We start from the raw sequence: 26224 nt of genomic DNA, 5'->3' as shown, positions 1-26224 counted from the left end.
AATGCGTCCAGCAAGAAAAAAAACTCACCGGGAGCGTGATGTATTAAATTACATTTATTCGAATTTTTTTGTGATTTTTTTTTGACAAAGGCCCTCATATAGTCTACTTAGAATGCACCCCTGATGCTGACAAAAAAAAAAAGTACAAACTGTAAAAAACTTGATTATTAAAGAGATGACAGGATGTTTGTGTCCATGGCATGTCATTTCTATACATCTGTGCTATACAATGGACAGGATTTACAGAAAGAGGTCTTGCGATTGTGATTGGAAAGAAAGACCGGGAGCCTAAAACACTAAAGGGTGCATCTCTAATTCTGCGTGCATCTCTAATGGCACCCTATTTTGTATGGCGCCCTGTTATGTATGGTGCCATTTAGGACGCAACCAATAGCTTCATTGCCTCCTTTCCTTCATCTGATCTGCTGACAGGTGAATGAAAGCAAGTCCTGGTAAGCATCTTCCATATCGCTTTCGGATCAGTGAAAAGGGAAGGGAGGTGAGGAAGCCACCTGACTATTGAGATACACCCGAATACTACAGTATACTCCATCATAGGGGGGTTTTGAATGGCTAGTTATGTCACCATTCCACTTGTAGCTTCTTCAAGGTTTAATGTCGCAGTATGACAAAAGTATTTTCCCAGGTTTGTCTGAGTGGTCAGAAGAGAAAAGTGGCATAAATTGGGTGCAACACGTTTGACAAATCTGTCTTGTACAATTAAGGAATTGAGCTGGTTCAACATGACAGTTTTACATGCAGAACAGAGGCCATAGTCTGCAAGGAGAATCAAGAGAAACCCAGTTAAATAATACAAAACACCAATAAAATCCTAACGTCTGTCCGTCTTTTAGCCTTAGGGGCTGTGGGCATTGTTCTTGAATCTCTTTAGAGGTGGGTGGGAGCCTGCTGTGTTGGGTTCCATAACACAGTTGTTAAACAGCTATAAGTGTTTATTAACAGTTATAAAACACACCGCAGACTTTAAGACACTGGTATGAAAAATAAACAAACGTCAGTAAGAAAAAAAAAAAATATTCACAGAACATCTAAACAAACCAATCAAATCAAGACATTCTGTTCATGATCAAATGTACAATATGAAACTGACACGGTGATGGTAGCCTATCAGACACCTCAAAGAGGTGAGGGTGAACACAGCTGGAGGCTGGAGGCAGACTACTAAAATGACAGGCTTCTAAAACCACACCTCCCAAGAGGGGACTGTGAAAGAGTGGGAAACGTGGATGTGTGTATGGTGAATTGAGCGTGTGTGTTTGTGTGAGTAATTTGCCAATGACATTGGGGAGGAGGCAGGGTTTCAAAATGTTCTGTTTGTTTATGTCATAGTGAAATGAATCCCAGTTAGCCCTATTTGTCTTGAGGTGTTAAAATGCAGGGCCAAATGGAATCTGTGAAGTCACCACAACATCATCCTCTTATTGTGCGTTCAAGACAACTGGGAATTCAGAAAAAAAAAAATAGGTAAAATCATGACGTCAGTGATCATCAGGTAGGAAAGTCAGAGCTCTGGAAAGAGGCCCCGAGTTCCCGACTTGGAATTCCGAGTTGGATGACCGTTCAAAACGGGTTTTCCAAGTTGGAACTTGTTTTTTACAGAGTTCCTAGTTGTTTTGAATGCGGCATCATCTCCACCTGGCTCTATTATGATGTCATCAGAACAGATTCTGTCTGGCTCTTTTGTGATGTCAATGTTCTGTCTGGTTCTATTGTGATATCATCACAACAGATTCCATCTAGCCCTAATTTAATGTCATCTTCATGTCATATATAAATACTATCAAGGCAGATTCTGTGTGGCTCTCTGTCCCCATGTTGTGACATGGTGGTGTGCGTCAGGTCAGATGTTGGGGGGCCGTCGGCCCCTGGTGGTCCCCAGCGAGGCCCTCAGACGGGGATCTCTGGCCCGGTAGTGCTCGTTGAAGTCCAGTCTGAAGCTGAGGAAGCGCAGGCTCTCGTCTGGACTAGTCATTATCAGCACCAGGAACTGCTGCACTATGCCCTGAGAAGGAGCACAACCAACCACAGATATTATCCACTGAACACTACCACAGACAACCAGACTGTCCTATCCACTGAACACTACCACAGACAACCAGACGGTCCTATCCACTGAACACTACCACAGACAACCAGACGGTCCTATCCACTGAACACTACCACAGACAACCAGACGGTCCTATCCACTGAACACTACCACAGACAACCAGACGGTCCTATCCACTGAACACTACCACAGACAACCAGACGGTCCTATCCACTGAACACTACCACAGACAACCAGACGGTCCTATCCACTGAACACTACCACAGACAACCAGACGGTCCTATCCACTGAACACTACCCCAGACAACCAGACGGTCCTATCCACTGAACACTACCCCAGACAACCAGACGGTCCTATCCACTGAACACTACCACAGACAACCAGACGGTCCTATCCACTGAACACTACCACAGACAACCAGACGGTCCTATCCACTGAACACTACCACAGACAACCAGACGGTCCTATCCACTGAACACTACCACAGACAACCAGACTGTCCTAGTGAAAGCCACTGTGGCAGTGAGAAGAGAGTAAGACCCATACCTGGTAGAAGTGTGTTAGTATCCGTAGCTGAGAGCGCATTTTTGGTATGGTCTCCTGGAACTCTTGGATCCTCCTGTTCTCCTCTGCCTCCTGTTCAGCCGTCACGCCCCACTCACCCTGAAAACACACACACAGACAGGCAACATTAGAGGTGTCAAGTTTCAGACGGAACTTTGTTGCTGCAGCATCAGTGTGGTAAAGTGTGGTACCAGAAACCCTAGACCCACTCCAATTTAAATACCACCGCAACAGATCCACAGACGATGCACTCTCTATTTCAGTCCACACTTCCCTATCCCACCTGGACAAAAGGAACACCTATGTAACAATGCTATTCAATGACTACAGCTCAGCGTTCAACACCATAGTGCCATCAAAGCTCATCAATAAGCTAAGGACCCGGGGACTAAACACCAACCCTCTGCAACTGGGTCCTGGACTTCCTGTCGGGCCGTCCCCAGGTGGTAAGGGTAGGTAACAACATCCGCCACACTGATCCTCAACACAGGCGCCCCTCAGGGGTGCGTGCTCATTCCCCTCCTGTACTCTCTGTTCACTCATGACTGCATGGCCAGGCACGACTCCAACACCATCATCAAGTTTGCCGATGACACAACAGTGGTAGACCTGATCACCAACAACGACGAGATGGACCTCCTCCCTGTAGGCTGAGACCTGGCCGTGTGGTGCCAGGACAACAACCTCTCCCTCAACATATCAAGACAAAGGAGACGATTGTGGACCACAGGAAAAGGAGGACCGAGCACACCCCCATTCTCATCGACGGGGCTGTAGTGGAGCAAGTTGAGAGCTTCAAGTTCCTTGGTGTCCACATCACCAACAAACTAACATGGTGCAAGCATACCAAGACAGTCGTGAAGAGGGCACGACAAAACTTATTCCCCATCAGGAGACTGAAAAGATTTGGCGTGAGTCCTCAGATCCTCAAAAGGTTCTACAGCCGCACCATTGAGAGCATCCTCTGGTTGCAACACTGCCTGGTATGGCAACTGCGAGGCACTACAGAGGGTAGTGTGTACGGCCCAGTACATCACTGGGGCCAAGCTTCCTGACATCCAGGTCCTCTATACCAGGCGGTGTTGGAGGAAGGCCCTAAAATTCTCCAGCCACCCTAGTCATAGACTGTTCTCTCTACTACCAGACGGCAAGCGGTACCGGAGCGCAAAGTCTAGGTCCAAGAGGCTTCTAAACAGCTTCTACCCCCAAGCCATAAGACTCCTGAACATCTAATCAAATGGCTACCCAGACTATTTGCATTGCTGCCCCCCCCCCCCCCCCCAATTTCACTGTAAGGTGAAACCTGTTCTATTAGGCGCATGTGATTAATAACATTTGATTTGAAAGAGTAACCAGTGCCATCTCTTCACTTCAGTAAATGAGTAACTAACACCCACACTAAACTGTTACAGATTCCCACTCTATGACCCCAGCATTCTCCCCATAGAGACATGACCTTCAACGTCTTCTCTACTCGCATACTTCTCATTCATGTAAACACACTCAACGCCTCATTATTTAAAGTTAATATAAAATCCAATATCCCCAACCATCACTGACCAACAGCTTCTGTCACCCCAAACCCTCTTACCTTGGACCTCAGTCTTATTTACAAGCTATTAAAAGAGAAACTTGGCAAATGCCGAGGCTGTGTTTTGTTTTTCTAACACTTAGAGTTTAATAGTCTGATGCTCAGGGCCTGTTAAATCAATAGAATGACAACACCACCAGCATGGCCAATGGCCATTAAGGGGGGAACTTGAGTTGGCCCCTGGCTGGGTTCCAGACGACTTGGAACAAACAGGACATGGGACTCTGAAGACTACATGGCCCTCCAATTGCGCTATATAACTAAAAGTGATCATCACTATAAGTAGTTGAATTGGGCCAGTAGACACCGGTACCTAATACCAACACCTCAAATGTTCTACTGCTTGAGTACCGGCACCTCTTATAGAATATTGGCTTAAAAATAGTGATTAGAGGGACAATAGAGTGCTGAGCACTAGGCAGTTAGCAAGTTTGGTAGGCTACTGAAGAACAGCAGCAGCATCAGAGCTTGGAGAAGCCTAATTACCCTAACTAAACAGTCATGTGGAATTTGACTGCCTTCGTGACTCGTGACCGCCAGTGTGGCGGTAATACGGTCACCGTAACAGCCCTAAGTGCTGGCACCCATTTCAGTCCACTTCAAGCCCCGATCCTTCTACCTCAGAATCCCTCTGCTTCTTCCGCTCCTCGTACTGCAGCCGCAGGGTGAGTTCCTCCAGGGCAGAGCGGTACAGAGAGTCCTGGGCACTCTGGAACTCTATGATCTGGTCAAAGATCGCCCTCAGCTGGTTCAACAAGGACTGGAGAGAGGATAGTGGGAGAGAAAAACATTTTATTAGTCACATGTACAGGGTGTAATAGCTGGGTACAGGGAAATTCTTAAAGGGATACTTAGAGATTTTGGCAATGAGGCCCTTTATCTACTTCCCCAGAGTCAGATGAACTCGCTGATACCATTTGTTAAGTCTCTGCGTGCACTTTGAAGGAAGTTGCCAACTACCGCTAGCGCAATTGCTAACTAGCGTTAGCACAATGACTAAGTCTATGGGTATCAGCTAGCATGCTAGTAGATACCCATAGACTTCCAGTCATTGTGGTAAGACCAGTTAGCATTGGCTCACAAAACTACCTTCAACTTCCTTCATACTGGACACAAAAACATGAAAGTTTATCCACAAGTTCATCTGACTCTGGGGAAAATAGATAAATGGCCTCATTGGCAACATCCCGAAGTATCCCTTTAAGCGCCAACAGTGCAGGTCAAAGAGAAGTGGACGTCAGTAAGTGTCTGTGTGTCTCACCCTGCTGTTGGTGTCCAGTAGGCAGCGGGAGATGACAGAGTCTAAGAATCCTTCGTGGGCAGCGATGATGTGATCTAGATCCTGGGCCTTCTCTACCTTGTTCCACAACTCATCCCAACAACACTCTAGCACCTGTATACATACATACACACAGAGACCCAGACAGACAGGGGAGGAGGGAGCGTGTGAGAGGAAGAGGCTAGGTGAACTCAGTGGTCTCTAGATAAATTAATGAAAAGTACAACCCCTGACCTCAAAGGTGATGTAGTACTGCATCTGGTGGATGAAGTGGACCATCTCATTGGCCAGGATGTGGCACTGGTGCAGCACGCCAGACAGCTCTGTAACACAACATCTAACATGTTACCCTGGCTGCCTTATCTACAGCTCTTCGGTACAAGTCTCCCTCTGCTGGAGGTGAGAGGGAACTGCATGGTTGTGTGTGTGTGTGTGTGTCCTCACCTGGCATGCTCTTAAGCAGCTTGGCGTTGCACATCTGTCCCTTCCAGATGTCGGTGAGGATGTACTCCATACGCTTGGCTCGCCACAGGAAGTTGAACACCCGCAGGTAGTGGCTCATGCACTCCCGTGTGAACACCTGCCACAGCCAGAAACCAGTGAGAGAAACAGAAAGCAAGAAGAGAGGCAAAGGAGACAGAGAGAGACACCAAATTAAACAGAGAGAAAGACAAAGGAGACAGAGTGAAGAGAGAGACTGCGTGAACACCAGTCACAGGGTAGCACAGCATTTACACATGTTCTCTCACCACATCACAGAACAACACAAAACCAGCCAGCACTTGACTTCATCTAACATGGTTGACTGGTGGCCTGTGAATGAACATGTATAACAGAACAGAAAGAAACAATGTTCTGATGCTTCAGGTGGGCTTTTATGGATGAATGAAGAGAGAAGAGGAGAAGCTTATTGGATTGTTTGCGACGGTGTGTGTGTTTGGAGAGAGACAAGGCAACACCAGATAGGATGGTATGTGTATGTATGTAAAGTGTTGCGGTTACCGTGGCGATAGGACCCTCTACGTGGTAGTCTAAACTGAAGACATCCCAGCCCGTATCTCCGGGAGACACCTTCAGAAGGAGCACAGATGAGTTGATGACCAGGCTTTAGTTCAGAGGGATAACATGGTGCCAAGTTGACAGTTTGAAATCTAATAGGTAGTGACATGTGTACATCCAGCATCCAGACATCAACCATCTAGGCTTCAGTTCAGAGGGCTAACAGTCTTGAGCCACGGGTTACCAGGTTGTGTTTCAAACCCCTGACTCAATACAATGTTAGCCCACTGAGATAAACCCTATGACAGCAGTAATGGTATGAGCTGTAGCCTATAACAGCAGTAATGGTATGAGCTGTAGCCTATGACAGCAGTAATGGTATGAGCTGTAGCCTATGACAGCAGTAATGGTATGAGCTATAGCCAATGACAGTAGTAATGGTATGAGCTGTAGCCCATGAGCTGTAGCCCATGACAGCAGTAATGGTATGAGCTGTAGCCCATGACAGCAGTAATGGTATGAGCTGTAGCCTATGACAGCAGTAATGGTATGAGCTGTAGCCTATGACAGCAGTAATGGTATGAGCTGTACCCCATGACAGTAGTAATGGTGTGATCTGTGGTAATGGTGTGAGCTGTAGTAATGGTATGAGCTGTAGCCTATGACAGTAGTAATGGTATGAGCTATAGCCCATGACAGTAGTAATGGTATGAGCTATAGCCCATGACAGTAGTAATGGTATGAGCTATAGCCCATGACAGTAGTAATGGTATGAGCTGTAGCCCATGACAGCAGTAATGGTATGAGCTGTAGCCCATGACAGCAGTAATGGTATGAGCTGTACCCTATGACAGCAGTAATGGTATGAGCTGTACCCTATGACAGCAGTAATGGTATGAGCTGCACCCCATGACAGTAGTAATGGTATGAGCTGCAGCCTATGACAGTAGTAATGGTATGAGCTGCAGCCTATGACAGTAGTAATGGTATGAGCTGCAGCCTATGACAGTAGTAATGGTATGAGCTGCAGCCTATGACAGTAGTAATGGTATGAGCTGCAGCCTATGACAGTAGTAATGGTATGAGCTGCAGCCTATGACAGTAGTAATAGTATTAGCTGCAGCCTATGACAGTAGTAATGGTATGAGCTGCAGCCTATGACAGTAGTAATGGTATGAGCTGCAGCCTATGACAGTAGTAATGGTATGAGCTGCAGCCTATGACAGTAGTAATGGTATGAGCTGCGGCCTATGACAGTAGTAATGGTATGAGCTGCGGCCTATGACAGTAGTAATGGTATGAGCTGCGGCCTATGACAGTAGTAATGGTATGAGCTGCGGCCTATGACAGTAGTAATGGTATGAGCTGCGGCCTATGACAGTAGTAATGGTATGAGCTGCGGCCTATGACAGTAGTAATGGTATGAGCTGCAGCCTATGACGGTAGTAATGGTATGAGCTGTAGCCTATGACGGCAGTAATGGTATGAGCTGCAGCCTATGACAGTAGTAATGGTATGAGCTGTAGCCTATGACGGCAGTAATGGTATGAGCTGCAGCCTACCTCCAGCAGGCGTACGTCCAGTCTCTTGAGGATCTCAGCGTTGTCATACTGGGCATTGGTGGCCCTCACGGCTGTCTCCAGGATGCCTGTCAGGTTGTGTTGGTACAGAGTGGTGGCTGGGCGGGCCAGCTCTGGTCTGAAGGGACAAACACTAAGGTCAATATATATGACATGTAGGATGGGGTGGGTGGGTGTGTATTTGTGCGTACCCATCTGTCTGTACACCTGTGTGCGTGTGTACTAACTTTAGCAGGTCCATGAGGTGGCGTATGAAGTCTCCCTGGCCCAGCAGCAGGTATCGTCTCATGGCCTGCAGGTGCTCCAGCAGCAGATAGTTCTGGTTGAGCACATTCAGCAGGTACTTGCTGGTTTCAAAGTAGGCTGCATCTATCTTCCCCTGGAACGCCCCCTCCAGGTCTGATAACAGCTCTGCAGCTAGAGAGAGAGAGTTATTATCTGTGGTCATTATGTGGGTACTGGAGTTGGCACTACATGATGCATATTAAACTCATCTCTCAGACCGTTTGCTGAACTCTGTATCTATAATTCAAGATAGAGTCTGCATCCTAAATAGCACCCTATTCACTTCATAATGCACTACCTTTAACCCGTAAGGTTATGGTCAGAAGTAGTGCACTATAAAAGGGAATAGGGTGGCATTTGGGACAGACAGGTTAAAAATACAACCCCTCCCCTTCCAACGCCAGTCAGTATGCAGTCATTCCCCTCAAGGACGAGGCTAAGGAAGGAACTGTAAAACCATTGATCAGCGACAGAAAGAGGAGCGAGACTAAATCCAGTCGATACGACAGTAAGTACCATAACAGTACAACCAGTTCTGATGCCAAACATCAATGCGGCTCTGCTCTCACTAGCTACAAACACTACTATGGCAAGACCAAGGCTTCACTACTCTGTCGAAAGACACTGCCTGGTCAATACACTCTCTCTGGAGGTATATTATGTACAAATGTGTACCAAACACCAAATGCCTGTGTTGTATTGAGCTAGCCACTGACAGGCCCCTTTCACAGTGTGTTGGGGTGGGGGAGAGAGGTCAGAGAGCGTACCATCTTTGGGGGAGTCTGTAGACTTGGAGGCCGGGGTGATTTTCCCTGGTGAGGTTCTGTCATGGCACACCTGATGCAGGAAGTTAATGGACTTTCCAATGAGCAGAACCTACAGAGACAGAAGAGAAAAAGAGAGCGAGCAAAAGTGACATGTGAATGCAAAGTTGGTATTTTCTACGTTGAGGATGAGATAATTGGTGTTCGTGTGTGTGTCTACCTTGCGGGCCTGGTCCATGGTTATGAAGGTGGGTATCATGGACTTCCTCAGTGAGTACTTGTCGTGCCACAGTCTGTCTGTCTTCACCGTGGGATCAGACGCCACAAAGAACTGCAGGGAGAGGAATCCCCATCACCATCACACCTTAAAAGACAGGACTCAACTATATCCGAACAACACAGGAGATTACTACAACAATGGATACTTATTACAGTAATGGAAAGAAAGTGAATGGTGATTCCATCTCTCAATCATGATCTTGATCGTCACTGAGCCAGTGGTTCAACTTGAAAACCAAAATGGATGCCGATAAGTAGATGTCAGTGTTACAAGGTGAAGACTTCTCTCCTAGGGGGTACAACAAGGGGGATTGAAAAGCCTTTTAGTAAACAAAAAGTATATATATATAAAGTTTGATTTTAATTTCCGCTCTTCTTGTCATAATGAGTGTTTACAGTCTAACGCCACCTCCCAGCCGCCCCCTGGGCTGACAGAGGTGCCTGTAAGCTTCAGAGCCATACCCTCATTCCCCTCTGCTGGGAAGGAACAGCTCCATAACTACCACTTAGCCCTGCTACGGGGAGGGTCAATACAGGGGGCTTAAAACCAGTGTGCCCTTTGTAACGTTCCCTTCTGAGAATAGCTCGGCAGTCGGTCTTGAAAGCCGCTACAACTCTCCTGTGCTCTGTGCTTGCCCAATCAGCACTTAGTCTCAGGTAGACTGAGTCTGAGAGGGCGATTCAGCAGCAGGTGCATTAGGACTAGATTCACGGTCTTCTAATGTCCTATAGTGGAGACAGTGAGATGGATGGAGAGCACGGACAGAGATAAGAGGTGAGAGATAGGAGAGGGCCATCACTCAGTTCCCCATTACCCTTCTCTCATCCATCCTCATTTGGAAGGCCGCAGTACCCCTCCCCGACCCCCTTTCCCTCCATCTCAGCTCAGAGATTAACCTGTCTGTCGGAGTCCCCTTCAGCCTGAGCTCAGCTACTACTATCCGGACTCTGACCTTGACAAACTAAAGGAAGTGTGTGTGCATTATATTTAAGCAATAAGGCACAATGGGGTGTGGTATAAGACGGGCTGTTCTGATGCACAACACATCGCGGCGTGCCTGGACACAGCCCCTTAGCTGTGCCTTATTGCTATTATAAACTGGTTACCAACGTAATTAGAGCAGTAAAAATAAATGTAAAAGCTGTCATCAAGGCCACCCTAGTTTGAGAAACAGACGCATTACAAGTCCTCAATTGGCAGCTTCAGTAAATAGTACCCGCAAAACACCAGTCTCAACGTCAACAGTGAAGAGGCGACTCCGGGATGCTGGCCTTCTAGGCAGAGTTCCTCTGTCCAGTCTCAACGTCAACAGTGAGGAGGTGACTCCAGGATGCTGGTCTTCTAGGCAGAGTTCCTCTGTCCAGTCTCAACGTCAACAGTGAGGAGGTGACTCCAGGATGCTGGTCTTCTAGGCAGAGTTCCTCTGTCCAGTCTCAACGTCAACAGTGAGGAGGTGACTCCAGGATGCTGGTCTTCTAGGCAGAGTTCCTCTGTCCAGTCTCAACGTCAACAGTGAGGAGGTGACTCCAGGATGCTGGTCTTCTAGGCAGAGTTCCTCTGTCCAGTCTCAACGTCAACAGTGAGGAGGTGACTCCAGGATGCTGGTCTTCTAGGCAGAGTTCCTCTGTCCAGTCTCAACGTCAACAGTGAGGAGGTGACTCCAGGATGCTGGTCTTCTAGGCAGAGTTCCTCTGTCCAGTCTCAACGTCAACAGTGAGGAGGTGACTCCAGGATGCTGGTCTTCTAGGCAGAGTTCCTCTGTCCAGTCTCAACACCAACAGTGAGGAGGTGACTCCAGGATGCTGGTCTTCTAGGCAGAGTTCCTCTGTCCAGTCTCAACGTCAACAGTGAGGAGGTGACTCCAGGATGCTGGTCTTCTAGGCAGAGTTCCTCTGTCCAGTGTCTATGTTCTTTTGACAATCTTAATAAAAAAAAATGGCCAGTCTGAGATATGGCTTTTCTTTGCAACTCTGCCTAGAAGGCCAGCCTCCCGGAGTCGCCTCTTCACTGTTGACGTTGAGACTGGTGTTTTGTAGCCTGTAATCGAACCCACAAATGCTGATGCTCCAGATACTCAACTAGTCTATTGCTTCTTTAAATCAGTACAACAGTTTTCAGCTGTGCTAACATAATTGCAAAAGGGTTTTCTAATGATCAATTAGCCTTTAAAATTATAAACTTGGATTAGCTAACACAACGTGCCATTGGAACACAGGAGTGATAGTTGCTGATAATTGGCCTCTGTACGCCTATGTAGATATTCCATTAAAAATCAGTTGTTTCCAGCTACAATAATCATTTACAATATTAACAATGTCTACACTGTATTTATGATCAATTTGATGTTATTGTCATGGACAAAGAAAATTGCGTGTATATGTACACACACACAGTTGAAGTCAGAAATACATTTAAACTCAGTTAACAATTCCTGACATTTAATCCTAGTGAAAATTCCCAGTCTTAGGTCAGTTAGGATCACCACTTTTCTTTTGAGAATGTGAAATGTCAGCATAATAGTGGAGAGAATTATTTATTTCAGCTTTTATTTCTTTCATCACATTCCCAGTGGGTCAGAAGTTTACATACACTCAATTAGTATTTGGTGGCATTGCCTTCAAATTGTTTAACTTGGGTCAAACGTTTCGGGTAGCCTTCCACAAGCTTCTCACAATAAGTTGGGTGAATTTTGGCCCATTCCCCCTGACAGAGCTGGTGTAACTGAGTCAGGTTTGTAGGCCTCCTTGCTCGCACGCGCTTTTTCAGTTCTGCCCACAAATTTTCTATAGGATTGAGGTCAGAGCTTTGTGATGGCCACTCCAATACCTTGACTTTGTTGTCCTTAAGCCGTTTTGCCACAACTTTGGAAGTTTGCTTGGAGTCATTGTCCATTTGGAAGACCCATTTGCGACCAAGCTTTAACTTCTTGACTGATGCCTTGCAATGTTGCTTCAATATATCCACATCATTTTCCTCCCTCATGATGCCATCTATTTTGTGAAGTGCACCCGTCCCTCCTGCAGCAAAGCACCCCAACAACATGATAATGCCAGCCCCGTGCTTCACGGTTGGGATGGTGTTCTTCGGCTTGCAAGCCTCCCCCTTTTTCCTCCAAACATAATGATGGTCATTATGGAATAACAGTCCCATTTTTGTTTCACCAGACCAGAGGACAGAGGCGGCTTTGGAGCAGTGGATTCTTCCTTGCTGAGCGGCTTTTCAGGTTATGTCGATATAGGACTCGTTTTACTGTGGATATAGATACTTTTATACCTGTTTCCTCCAGCATCTTCACAAGGTCCTTTGCTGTTGTTCTGGGATTGATTTGAACTTTTCGCACCAAAGTGCGTTCATCTCTAGGAGACAGAACACGTCTCTTTCCTGAGCGGTATGACGGCTGTGTGGTCCCATGGTGTTTATAGTTGCGTACTATTGTTTGTACAGATGAACATGGTACCTTCAGGCGTTTGGAAATTGCTCCCAAGGATGAACCAGACTTGTGGAGGTCTACAATTTTTTTCTGAGGTCTTGGCTGATTTCTTTTGATTTTCCCATGATGTCAAGCAAAGAGGCACTGAGTTTGAAGGTAGGACTTGAAATACATCCACACGTACACCTCCAATTGACTCAAATGATGTCAATTAGCCCATCAGAAGCATCTAAAGCCTTGACATTTTCTGGTGTTTTCCAAGCTGTTTAAAGGCACAGTCAACTTAGTGTATGTAAACTTCTGACCCACTGGAATTGTGATACAGTGAATTATAAGTGAAATAATCTGTCTGTAAACAATTGTTGGAAATATTACTTGTGTCATGAACAAAGTAGATGTCCTAACCGACTTGCCAAAACTATAGTTTGTTAACAAAAAATTTGTGGAGTGGTTGAAAAACGAGTTTTAATCTTTCGACTTCAAATGTATGTATGTATGTATGTATGTATGTATGTATGTATGTATGTATGTATGTATATAGAGAGATATAGATAGATATATATATATATATGGTGTGTGTGTGCGCGCGTCACCTCATGGTAAGTGTCCTCCAGCTCTCCGTCGTAGATCCAGCGGTAGAGGAAGTTGAGGATGGGATGTGACACCAGGCTGAGGATGTGCTGCACCAGAGCTCTCATCTGAGGGTCCCCTGTCTTCCCATAGGCATGGACCGCTGACGCCAGTTCCCCTCCCTTCCTCCCTACACACACACACACACAAACATTTGAACCACACACACAATATTTAAATGGATTATTTGATGGTACCAATCAGCAGGCGCCACAGACACAACTCTACCTTGGCAGAAGTCAACGAGAGCAGCCAGGATTTTGAGGCGGACTTTCGGGTCGTAGGTCCAGACTAGGAGACGTCTGAGGGTCAGACTGCTCTCCACTCCCAGGTCATCCTCCACCTGCAACTGTCAAACACACATTAACATATCCTGTAGCCTACATGGGCTTTTCCTCTTGAAGGGCTAGGAACAAAGTTCATTCACTTGAATAAGGCAGTACAGTGTTTTGAGAGGTAGAGAAAGGTGTGTGTCTTACCTGTGAGTGCAGCACTGCCAGAAGTCTGTAGTACTCCTTCAGTTCCTGATGCAGGGAGGCACAGAAGCTCTGTCCCACCAGGCCAAAGGCTCGGTCCAGACTGCGCGAGTCAGTGTACTTCCTGATCTTGTTGTGGAGCCAGCCCAGCTCAGCCAATCGGCTACTGGTGTCCCTCAGAGACTTACAGAGCACCACCTAGGGACACACTGGAGAAGTTACAACAGGAGAATGCACACGGGCACAAAATACAGGGAATACTGTGAATATCTGTCAAAGTAACCCATTTCATCTGTGAAGGGGTTGCCAGGTTGGTAGTTAATTATCCCCGTGTGTACCATCTGTCCTGTATGGCTCCCCACAGACACGAGACACTCACAATCGGAAAACGGGCCTCTCCTGCTGCCAGGTTACCATTCAGTCACTCACACACAAGTACACCACAACCCCCCATGACTACAGCATCACCAAAGGAACAGCAGCTCCGCTCTTCAGCCCAGAATCATGAATAAGAACACATCAGCCGTATTATTAGAGCCCTTTGCCAGTTGGAGGACCATTCCAATTCAAGATTCAACCCTTTCACACCAGTTTGTTCAGAATTCATTTCACTTTTTTTTTTTAAATGGTAGTCAGCGTGGCCCTTGTTCCACAGATTGAAGACATTCGCCAAGAAGCCTGGAGCCCAAACTGTCTGCAGTCTCTCTGCTGACGGAGTAGTCTTATGAGGACGAGGTGTTGATACTCACCGTCTCTACTTTAGACAGAATAATAAAACATGATTGTCTCTAATAATGTTCCATTTCTGTATTCTGTTCTAATTATTCAGGAAACCGTGTTAGATTGAATAGGGCTTATAGCGTAAATGAGGACTTCAAAAAGACCTCAGGAAACACCCTTGACGGCTAGATTTGTCTCCAGTGTTCTTGTCCGATACAGTGATCCTAGGCCAGCGCATTGACAGCAGGCTATATAGAGCGCTGAGAAGATGTATAGATGAAACAGGTAGACTGTAATTTGTAGGAATATTAGAAGGGAGGAAAGTTGTAATGAATCCTTGATGGATGATAGAGGGACACCATCGATGTGGCTCCTAACCAAAGAGCCAACTATTGATCTGCTTTTTACCCCTTTTAGAAACAGATCATCAGCCTTGATGTCAGCAGGACTACAGCCGAATCTGAAAAACGCTGTCGGTCGGTTCTACAACAGCCATGATGTCAGGGAGTCAGCTAGCGATGAAACAGGGTAATCTGTCAATAACTGGTCTAGCTAGTATGGATGGAAGTACGGCGCTGTCTACATGAAACATTTTAGTCATTTAGCAAGACGCTCTTATCCAGAGAGACTTACAGGAGCAATTAGGGTTAAGTGCCTTGCTCAAGGGCACAGACAGATTTTTCACCTAGTCAGCTTGGGGATTCAAACCAGAGACTTTCGGTTTCTGGCCCAACGCCCTTAACCGCTAGCCAACCTACCATGGTGCATGTAAACACAACACGTTGACTAACTAACATATACGCAGTGTACAAAACATTAGGAATACCTGCTCTTTCCATCACTTGTTAAATCCACTTCAAATCAGTGTAGATGAAGGGGAGGAGACAGGTTAAAGAGGGATTTTTAACCCTTGAGACATGAATTGTGTATGTGTGCCATTCAGAGGGTGAATGCGCCAGACAAAACACTGAAGTGCCTTTGAACGGGGGTGGGGGGTATGGTAGTAGGTGCCAGGCACAGGGTTTTTCACACTCAAGTTTCCCGTGTGTATCAAGAAGGGTCCACCAACCAAAGGACATCCAGCCAACTTGACAACTGTGGGAAGTGTTTGAGTCAACATGGGCCAGCATCCCTGTGGAACGCTTTCGACACCTTGTAGTCCATACCCTGACGAACTGAGGCTGTTATGAGGGCAAAAATGGGGTGCAACTCAATATTAGGAAGGTGTTCCTAATGTTTAGTACACTCGGTGAAAGGTCAAATAGCTTATGAAGTTGGTCATCAGTTTATGCATTCGTCTGGGAAATATTTCAGGAACAAGGGGCACCAACTAAAATACCAAAGACACCTTGGCATGGACCTTGTTCACGTATGACCGAATGTTCACGTCACCTTGGAGTCGATCTTGTAGCAGTTGTCTGTGTTGCTCATCTTAATGAACTTGCCGTCGATCCCCTGGAAGACATACAGGATGTCTCTGACCAGTGCAGCCTCACCAACCTCCGCTGGAGAGGAGAAGAAGAACGAGGGATTCAGAAAAACAACAAAAAGTAGGACAACATTAACGAAAGCCATAAAAGTTACAGTACCAGTCCAAAGTTTGGACACCTACTCATTCAATTGTTTTTCTTTATTTCTAATATTTTCTACATTGTAGAATAATAGTGAAGACATCCAAACTATGAATTAACACACATGGAATCATGTAGTAAGCAAAAAAGTGTTGAACAAATCCAAATATATTTTGATTTGTTCATTTGTTTAACACTTTTTTGGTTACTACATGATTCCATATGTGTTATTTCATAGTTTGGATGTCTTCACTATTATTCTACAATGTAGAAAATAGTACACATTAAGAAAAACCCTGGAATGAGTAGGTGCTGTATCTCTCTGTATATATATTTAAGTCAGCCCCCAACCCTGTCAGTGGAGCACCAAGACAAATTAAATACTGGGAGAGCAACTAAACGGTTTATGAAATGAGGCAATTATGTGAGGTGGTTCTTACTGCAGAACAGGAACATTTCATTGCAGACTTGGTACATCCGACCTAATCTCTTTCTGTTTAATATTGAGTATTCAGTTTGCAGAGCCACTGTGCAGAGAGCAATGTGTCTTTTACCATTACAGGTCCCCTGCCCAACTTCTGCCTACGTTACAAAATGTCCTCCAACCGTGAAGCATGTCCCAACTACGCCATGTAGTTCCATACACAAAATGTAGGCTTATACATCCCAACAATGTCAGTCCTCACCCCAACTCACCAGTGAGGTCCCCGTCATGGCGTGGCCTGGGGGCCCGGGTGGACAGGGGTGGGGGGCCGAGCGGGGCCCGTGAGGTAGGTGCTAGGGCAGAGGTGTTAGGGAGGGCCCACGCCAGCCGAGAGCCCAGCTGCTGCCCTGCTGTCTGGGGTGGATGTCTGGAGAGCAAAAATAGACATGTTTAATGGACCATGTTTACATCCGCGGAAATATAGACATTTTTTCTCCCCCTCGACATGCATAACTCTTCCCCTATACATGTTGGTTCTACTAATGCAAACTGTCTTGTAGGACCATTACCACTAATAGCCTGTTAATGAGGGACTCTTGCCTTTCGACAGCAGAGAATGGCTTTAGAGTCACACCACTGTAGCGATGCCTCAGCTCCAAATGACTTTTATAGTGTTGATGATGATCCACTCAACCACCCACTAATCAGATACTTACCCTGGCACTAGACGAGTATAGCCAGACTAATTATACACAAGTGCTTGTGGGGTTGTGGAGAAGGACATGCATAATTGATGCTCACAACAGAATGGAAATACCCTGCTACAACAAATGGCTACAAAGAAAAATATTTTTTAAAACATGTCCTACTAATTTAAGACCCCTTCATATTCTGAAGGTTCATTGGTTATGCAGGTGCAGTGCTGAGCTACAACAAACGCATACACTCCCTGCGAGTCCACAGGAACAAGACTGAAGAAAGTCTAGAGTCATGTACGACTGACTATGGAGTCCTGGGTGCTGACAGGACAAACAGGGTTCCATCAATTGGTTTACCCAGCCAGCAGGGGCTGAGGGGTGGGTGTGCGCCCGTTGAGGGAGTACACCCCCAGGCTGCTGATGCCACTGGTGCCCATGCTGGTGGAGATCTGGGAGCCCCCGGGCCCCGAGCGCTCGGGGTAGCTGAGGGGCAGGCTCCCGGGCCGAGTGCAGTAGAACGGGGTGGAGTGGGCATCCCGGGGGAGAGCCTGGGCAAACAGCGCCCCATAGCTGCCAACCTGGGTATGACACATGCTATCAAATCAATGATGTATCAATTAAATAATCAAATGTGGAATAATATAGAACATTTACTAGAATAGCTATTTCTGCTATTAATGGAGTTCTACAGAACTAACATGGCCGCGATGGAATTACTGTTTGTGATGATGCAGTCTGGAGGATAATAATGCTTTCATTTTTTGTATCTCCAGTACCAGTCAAAGGTTTGGACAAAGGTTTATCTTTATTTCTACTATTTCCAACATTGCAGAAAAATTGTGAAGACATCAAAACTATGAAAAAACAGAGATTCTTCAAAGTAGCCACCCTTTGCCTTGATGACAGCTTTGCAAACTCTTGGCATCTCTCAACCAGCTTCACCTGGAATGCATTTCAATCAACAGCTGTGCCTTGTTAAAAGATCATTTGTGGAATTTCTTTCCTTCTTAATGCATATGAGACAATCAGTTGTGTTGTGACAAGGTAGGGGTGGTATATAGAAAATAGCCCTATTTGGTAAAAGACCAAGTCCATATTATGGCAAGAACAGTTCAAATAAACAAAGAAACGACAGTCCATCATTACTTTAAGACATGAAGGTCAGTCAAAATTTCAAGAACTTTGAAAGTTACTTCAAGTGCAGTCACAAAAACCATCAAGCGCTATGATGAAACTGGCTCTCATGAGGACCGCCACAGGAAAAGAAGACCCTGAGTTACCTCTGCTGCAGAGGATAAGTTCATTAGAGAGTTACCAGCCCAAATATATGCTTCACAGATTTCAAGTAACAGACACATCTCAACATCAACTGTTTAGAGAAGACTGCATGAATCAGGCTTTCATGGTCGAATTGCTGCAAAGAAGCCACTACTAAAGGAGACCAATAATAAGAAGAGACTTGCTTGGGCCAAGAAACACAAGCAATGGACATTAGACCGCTGGAAATCTGTCCTTTGGTCTGATGAGTTCAAATGGGAGATTTTTGGTTACAACCACAGTTTCTATGTGAGAGTAGGTGAACGGATGATCTCCGAATGTGTGGCTCCCACCGTGAAGCATGGAGGAGGTGGTGTGATGGTGTGGGGGTGCTTTGCTGGTGACACTGTCAGAGAATTGAAGGCACACTTAACCAGCATGGCTACCACAGCATTCTGCAGTGATACGCCATCCCATCTGGTTTGCACTTAGTGGGACTATCATTTGTTTTTCAACAGGACAATGACCCAACACACCACCACGCTGTGTAAGGGATATTTGACCAAGAAGGAGAGTGATGCAGTGCTGCATCAGATGACCTGGCCTCCACAATCACTCGATCTCTACCCAATTGAGATGGTTTTGGATGAGTTGGACCGCAAATTGAAGGAAAAGCAGCCAACAAGTGCTCAGAATATGTGGGAACTCCAACAAAACTGTTGAAAAAGCATTCCAGGTTAAGCTGGTTGAGAGAATGCCAAGAGTACAAAGTGGTCATCAAAGCAAATGGTGGCTACTTTGCAGAATCTAAAATTCAAAAATATTTTTTGATTTGTTCAACAGTTTTTTGGATACTACATGATGCCATGTGGGTTATTTCATAGTTCTGATGTCTTCACTATTATTCTACAATGTAGAAAATAGTAAAAATAAACAAAAACCCTGGAATAAGTATCTGTATCCAAACTGTTGACTGGTACTGTATATATAGCTATGGTTAGTGTGTGTGTGTGTGAGTGAGAGAGAGCACTATGGTGTAATGACAAGTATACCCACCCTGGACGGTTTCCTGGGGTCCTCACATAGACTGAGCAGCAGGTATAAGACGGACCACCTGTGTTTCAGCACCCCCTATTAACGGAAAGCAAAACACACAGATTCTCAATTGGTTCTCCTTTCAAAGCCAATACAAGTATGCATATGCACCAGGGTATTTGGAACAGAAGACTGACCTGAGTCTGCAGCTTTCTGTGGAGCTCAGAGAACAGGGCAACGTCACCCTCTCTCCTCTGCTTCAGCACTGGAGAACCAAAGGACAAGACAAACAGAATCAGACCACTAAATAAACTGACATAGACCAATTCCAAAAACACAAGTTGATTAAAAGGGGCTCAACTCCACTCCGAAAAAGGGTAAGTGCTTTTTTAAAACTTTACTATGCTTAGCGATCGATAAGATGGTCAGTAGTGGCATTACTCCGACTACAAACAAAATGTATTGAGATTTACTATTATGGAGACTCTTAACAACCGTATTTCTTTATTGTCAAATGTACCTTTAACACGAGACAGAAAAGCTCTACTGGGAAAACAACAACAAAAGACCACATTAACAAAGGATGCATGTTTGCAAAGGTAACAGAGAAAGCGCAAACCAGTGATGTGCAGATGCCACTTTCGACTGTCGAGATGGACCCTCAAAGAGGATTCACGCAGCAAACCTGTCCAGTTTAGGTCCCTCCCATTATTGTCTCTAATAATAGGTCATAGGTCACTCACGTTCTTTTTTGATCTTCTCTGACACTAGGAACTCATCCCTCTCAATGGTGGGAGCATAGTTACTCCCGACGACTCTCACAGCATACTGGAACTGGTGGGCTACTTCAGCTGAAATGTGAAATAGAGTTGAGTTGAAGTATTGAGCATGCAATATCAGCTTTTCCTAAACCATGTCACTACTGGTGAATGAATCTTTCAGACTGGTTCAAATCTTACAGATGCAGAACGTTTCCCCTAAATCAGTAGCTAGCTCCCAATCTTACACTTTCTGGTAGTCACAAAACGTGGCGAAACATGCCTTCAATTGTGCAGGCAATACTACCACATTTACATAGAAAAATAGCCGAAATGTCCCTTGTCTATCACCAATGTTTCAAATATATATATATATATATATACATACACACTGCTCAAAAAAATAAAGGGAACACTTAAACAACAATGCAACTCCAAGTCAATCACACTTCTGTGAAATCAAACTGTCCACTTAGGAAGCAACACTGATTGACAATAAATTTCACATGCTGTTGTGCAAATGGAATAGACAACAGGTGGAAATTATAGGCAATTAGCAAGACACCCCCAATAAAGGAGTGGTTCTGCAGGTGGGGACCACAGACCACTTCTCAGTTCCTATGCTTCCTGGCTGATGTTTTGGTCGCTTTTGAATGCTGGCGGTGCTTTCCCTCTAGTGGTAGCATGAGACGGAGTCTACAACCCACACAAGTGGCTCAGGTAGTGCAGCTCATCCAGGATGGCACATCAATGCGAGCTGTGGCAAGAAGGTTTGCTGTGTCTGTCAGCGTAGTGTCCAGAGCATGGAGGCGCTACCAGGAGACAGGCCAGTACATCAGGAGACGTAGAGGAGGCCGTAGGAGGGCAACAACCCAGCAGCAGGACCGCTACCGCTGCCTTTGTGCAAGGAGGAGCAGGAGGAGCACTGCCAGAGCTCTGCAAAATGACCTCCGGCAGGCCACAAATGTGCATGTGTCTGCTCAAACGGTCAGAAACAGGCTCCATGAGGGTGGTATGAGGGCCCGACGTCCACAGGTGGGGGATGTGCTTACAGCCCAACACCGTGCAGGACGTTTGACATTTGCCAAAAAACACCAAGAATGGTAAAATCGCCACTGGCGCCCTGTGCTCTTCACAGATGAAAGCAGGTTCACACTGAGCACTGAGTCTGGAGATGCCGTGGAGAACTTTCTGCTGCCTGCAACATGCATACTGTCCAGGAGTTGGCGGATGCTTTAGTCCAGGTCTGGGAGGAGATCCCTCAGGAGACCATCCGCCACCTCATCAGGAGCATGCCCAGGCGTTGTAGGGAGGTCATACAGGCACGTGGAGGCCACACACACTACTGAGCCTCATTTTGACATGTTTTAAGGACATTACATCAAAGCTGGAACAGCCTGTAGTGTGGTTTTCCACTTTAATTTTGAGTGTGACTCCAAATCCAGACCTCCATGGGTTGATAAATTTGATTTCCATTGATACTTTTGTGATTTTGTTGTCAGCACATTCAACTAAGTATTTAATAAGAATATTAATATGTTATTTTAGTGTTCCCTTTATTTTTTTGAGCAGTATATATATATATATATATAAACTTACTCTGCCGATTGTCTATGGTGTTGGCACTTGAGACAATATCCACAGGAAAGTATTATTAAAATTACTTCAAAACGCAGTTCTGTGTGTGTGGCAATCAAGATTTTTCTATTTTATTTTATTTTATTTAACCAGGTAGGCAAGTTGAGAACAAGTTCTCATTTACAATTGCGACCTGGCCAAGATAAAGCAAAGCAGTTCGACAGATACAGCGACAGAGTTACACATGGAGTAAAACAAACATACAGTCAATAATACAGTATAAACAAGTCTATATACAATGTGAGCAAATGAGGTGAGAAGGGAGGCAAAGGCAAAAAAGGCCATGGTGGCAAAGTAAATACAATATAGCAAGTAAAACACTGGAATGGTAGTTTTGCAATGGAAGAATGTGCAAAGTAGAAATAAAAATAATGGGGTGCAAAGGAGCAAAATAAATAAATAAATAAAAATTAAATACAGTTGGGAAAGAGGTAGTTGTTTGGGCTAAATTATAGGTGGGCTATGTACAGGTGCAGTAATCTGTGAGCTGCTCTGACAGTTGGTGCTTAAAGCTAGTGAGGGAGATAAGTGTTTCCAGTTTCAGAGATTTTTGTAGTTCGTTCCAGTCATTGGCAGCAGAGAACTGGAAGGAGAGGCGGCCAAAGAAAGAATTGGTTTTGGGGGAGAGATACCTGCTGGAGCGTGTGCTACAGGTGGGAGATGCTATGGTGACCAGCGAGATGAGATAAGGGGGGACTTTACCTAGCAGGGTCTTGTAGATGACATGGAGCCAGTGGGTTTGGCGACGAGTATGAAGCGAGGGCCAGCCAACGAGAGCGTACAGGTCGCAATGGTGGGTAGTATATGGGGCTTTGGTGATAAAACGGATTGCACTGTGATAGACTGCATCCAATTTGTTGAGTAGGGTATTGGAGGCTATTTTGTAAATGACATCGCCAAAGTCGAGGATTGGTAGGATGGTCAGTTTTACAAGGGTATGTTTGGCAGCATGAGTGAAGGATGCTTTGTTGCGAAATAGGAAGCCAATTCTAGATTTAACTTTGGATTGGAGATGTTTGATATGGGTCTGGAGGGAGAGTTTACAGTCTAACCAGACACCTAAGTATTTGTAGTTGTCCACGTATTCTAAGTCAGAGCCGTCCAGAGTAGTGATGTTGGACAGGCGGGTAGGTGCAGGTAGCGATCGGTTGAAGAGCATGCATTTAGTTTTACTTGTATTTAAGAGCAATTGGAGGCCACGGAAGGAGAGTTGTATGGCATTGAAGCTTGCCTGGAGGGTTGTTAACACAGTGTCCAAAGAAGGGCCGGAAGTATACAGAATGGTGTTGTCTGCGTAGAGGTGGATCAGGGACTCACCAGCAGCAAGAGCGACCTCATTGATGTATACAGAGAAGAGAGTCGGTCCAAGAATTGAACCCTGTGGCACCCCCATAGAGACTGCCAGAGGTCCGGAAAGCAGACCCTCCGAATTTGACACACTGAACTCTATCAGAGAAGTAGTTGGTGAACCAGGCGAGGCAATCATTTGAGAAACCAAGGCTGTCGAGTCTGCCGATGAGGATGTGGTGATTGACAGAGTCGAAAGCCTTGGCCAGATCAATGAATACAGCTGCACAGTAATGTTTCTTATCGATGGCAGTTAAGATATCGTTTAGGACCTTGAGCGTGGCTGAGGTGCACCCATGACCAGCTCTGAAACCAGATTGCATAGCAGAGAAGGTTCAAAATGGTCGGTAATCTGTTTGTTGACTTGGCTTTCGAAGACCTTAGAAAGGCACGGTAGGATAGATATAGGTCTATAGCAGTTTGGGTCAAGAGTGTCCCCCCCTTTGAAGAGGGGGATGACTGCAGCTGCTTTCCAATCTTTGGGAATCTCAGACGACACGAAAGAGAGGTTGAACAGGCTAGTAATAGGGGTGGCAACAATTTCGGCAGATAATTTTAGAAAGAAAGGGTCCAGATTGTCTAGCCCGGCTGATTTGTAGGGGTCCAGATTTTGCAGCTCTTTCAGAACATCAGCTGTATGGATTTGGGAGAAGGAGAAATGGGGAAGGCTTGGGCGAGTTGCTGTTGGGGGTGCAGTGCTGTTGTCCGGGGTAGGAGTAGCCAGGTGGAAAGCATGGCCAGCCGTAGCAGAAAAATGCTTATTGAAATTCTCAATTATGGTGGATTTATCAGTGGTGACAGTGTTTCCTATCTTCAGTGCAGTGGGCAGCTGGGAGGAGGTGTTCTTATTCTCCATGGACTTTACAGTGTCCCAGAACTTTTTTGAGTTAGATGTTTGCTCATGATCAAAGGCACGTGACCAGACGGTATGTACATGCATACTAACAGGTGTTCACCTGGCACATGCTCAAAACCATGTTATAGAAAATTAAACTTCAGTACCTGCGCTCTAAAAAGTCGGGTAAACAATACTTTCGGGTGAATATTTTGTCTCATATTTGGAGCAGCTGAAAGATTAGCTGCACAGACAACCGGTATAGTAAGTTCAAACGTAATTGTATTCAACATTCTGGCTTGTAAGGAACATGTCCACGATTGTGCAGTGCTTTGTTTCAGACTGTATACTAAGAATTGGTATCAAAGTCAGATTTATTAGGCAAACTTTCTGGCAGCCTGGCAAGCCAAGCTAGCTATCCCTAACTAGCTAACTTACTTGAACAAGGCGTGGTTGGACTGTTGTCAACCGTATCTGCAGCTACCTATATGTAGCTATGACACACTTTTGGTAGTTAGCTAGTTAAAGCCTTTGATGTAGCCATCACCTAAATACAAATAAGGGTCGAGCTAACGTTAGTTAGATGGCTAACTAGCTGGGGTCCATACATAGCCTACCATCTCTGACTTGGCTGGCTAGGTGTACAGTTACTAGCTAGCCTAAGCTAACTAGCATTGGCTGTCACACAAACTTGACTTAACTAAAAACGTAGTTAGCTACTGTAGCTAGCTGGCGAGCTGAACGTTGATATACAACTGTTATATCAGCATCACTGTTAAATGTTAGCTAGCTAGCAACAAACCAGGCTAGCTGCACATAACCGCGCCTGGGCAATCTAACTAGCTAGCATCATAGTTACCTTCGCTCTTCCCAGTGATCCTGCAGCAGAGACTTTGGAGAAGGACGTTGGGGGACTTTTGATCTAGGGCAGCCATTGCGTTGCAGTCTTTAGTTTTCCTTATCAGACACCAGCGATACTACTGGATGCAGTTGTACCCACTACGATTGTTCTTGCTTTGGGTTTTCACTCTCAGTAACAGCCATTTTAACAGAACCCGCCGAAAGCGTTGCTATATTACCCTCCAAAACAAGGCAATGGCGCTAAAGGTTCCCATCTCAGTTGTTCCTAGCCTTCGCCCCATGCTTATGGTGGTCAAATTGTAAGCTAAGTAGATAGCTAGTTGACTGTTAATTTTGAAATACATTTTCAATGTTATTTTTTTTTAAATGTATTGGAATTAATTGCAATGAAATACAGCCGTATCGAAAGACAGTTATTTTGCATTTCAGAACCAGGAGTGTGGACAGTTCCCAGACTTGGGGTACAAGGCAAGCATTTCATGACCCAAGTAGTGGACAACTCTCTGTCTATGTCTCTCTGTCTATGTCTCTCTGTCTCTCGCTCTCGCTCTCAATTCAATTTCAATTCAAGGGCTTTATTAGCATGGGAAGCATATGTTAACATTGCCAAAGCAAGTGAAGTAGATAATAAATAAAAGTGAAATTAACAATAAACATTACACTCACAAAAGTTCCAAAAGAATAAAGACATTTCAAATGTTATATAGTATGTCAATATACAGTGTTGTAACGATGTGCAAATAGTTAAAGTACAAAAGGGAAAATAAATAAACATAAATAAGGGTTGTAATTTACAATGGTGTTTGTTCTTCACTGATTGCCTTTTCTTGTGGCAACAGGTCACAAATATTGCTCCTGTGATGGCACACTGTGGTATTTCACCCAGTAGAAATGGGTGCTTATCAAAATTGGGTTTGTTTTCAAATTCTTTGTGGGTCTCTGTAATCTGAGGGAAATATGTGTCTCTAATATGGTCATACATTGGGCAGGAGTTTAGGAAGTGCAGCTCAGGTTCCACCTCATTTTGTGGGCAGTGTGCACATAGACAGACTTGGCTCTCAAGAGAAGACAGGCTAAGGTGTTCTTTCTCAATAGCAAGGCTATGCTCACTATGTCTGTGCATAGTCAAAGCT

The 26224-nt window shown here is 45.3% G+C and overlaps 1 protein-coding gene across 2 annotated transcripts; it reads right to left on the bottom strand.

Annotated features, from left to right (window-relative positions):
* Window positions 1–39: 39 nt before the first annotated feature.
* On the bottom strand, window positions 40–25344 carry LOC109879655 (gamma-tubulin complex component 3 homolog). Of its 2 annotated transcripts, none has more exons than XM_031792724.1 (21): window positions 25090–25344; window positions 20396–20503; window positions 19850–19917; window positions 19674–19748; window positions 17718–17938; window positions 16935–17089; window positions 16060–16172; window positions 13951–14145; window positions 13700–13820; window positions 13435–13601; window positions 9352–9462; window positions 9135–9243; window positions 8310–8499; window positions 8065–8200; window positions 6506–6574; window positions 5948–6083; window positions 5738–5826; window positions 5486–5617; window positions 4844–4984; window positions 2616–2732; window positions 40–2023 (listed from the first exon to the last, which is right to left on the bottom strand). In XM_031792724.1, exons 1-21 carry the CDS (start codon window positions 25163–25165, stop codon window positions 1862–1864), a joined length of 2691 nt encoding a protein of 896 aa, XP_031648584.1. In that variant the 5' UTR covers window positions 25166–25344; the 3' UTR covers window positions 40–1861. The 2 variants fall into 2 exon arrangements, with proteins under 2 accessions (XP_031648584.1, XP_031648585.1); XM_031792725.1 differs by having other exon boundaries at window positions 13700–13814; window positions 25090–25317.
* Window positions 25345–26224: the final 880 nt, after the last annotated feature.

Source organism: Oncorhynchus kisutch, linkage group LG16, assembly GCF_002021735.2.
Source record: "Oncorhynchus kisutch isolate 150728-3 linkage group LG16, Okis_V2, whole genome shotgun sequence".
NCBI classification, from domain to species: domain Eukaryota; kingdom Metazoa; phylum Chordata; class Actinopteri; order Salmoniformes; family Salmonidae; genus Oncorhynchus; species Oncorhynchus kisutch.
This window is presented reverse-complemented; position numbering and strand designations above follow the sequence as displayed.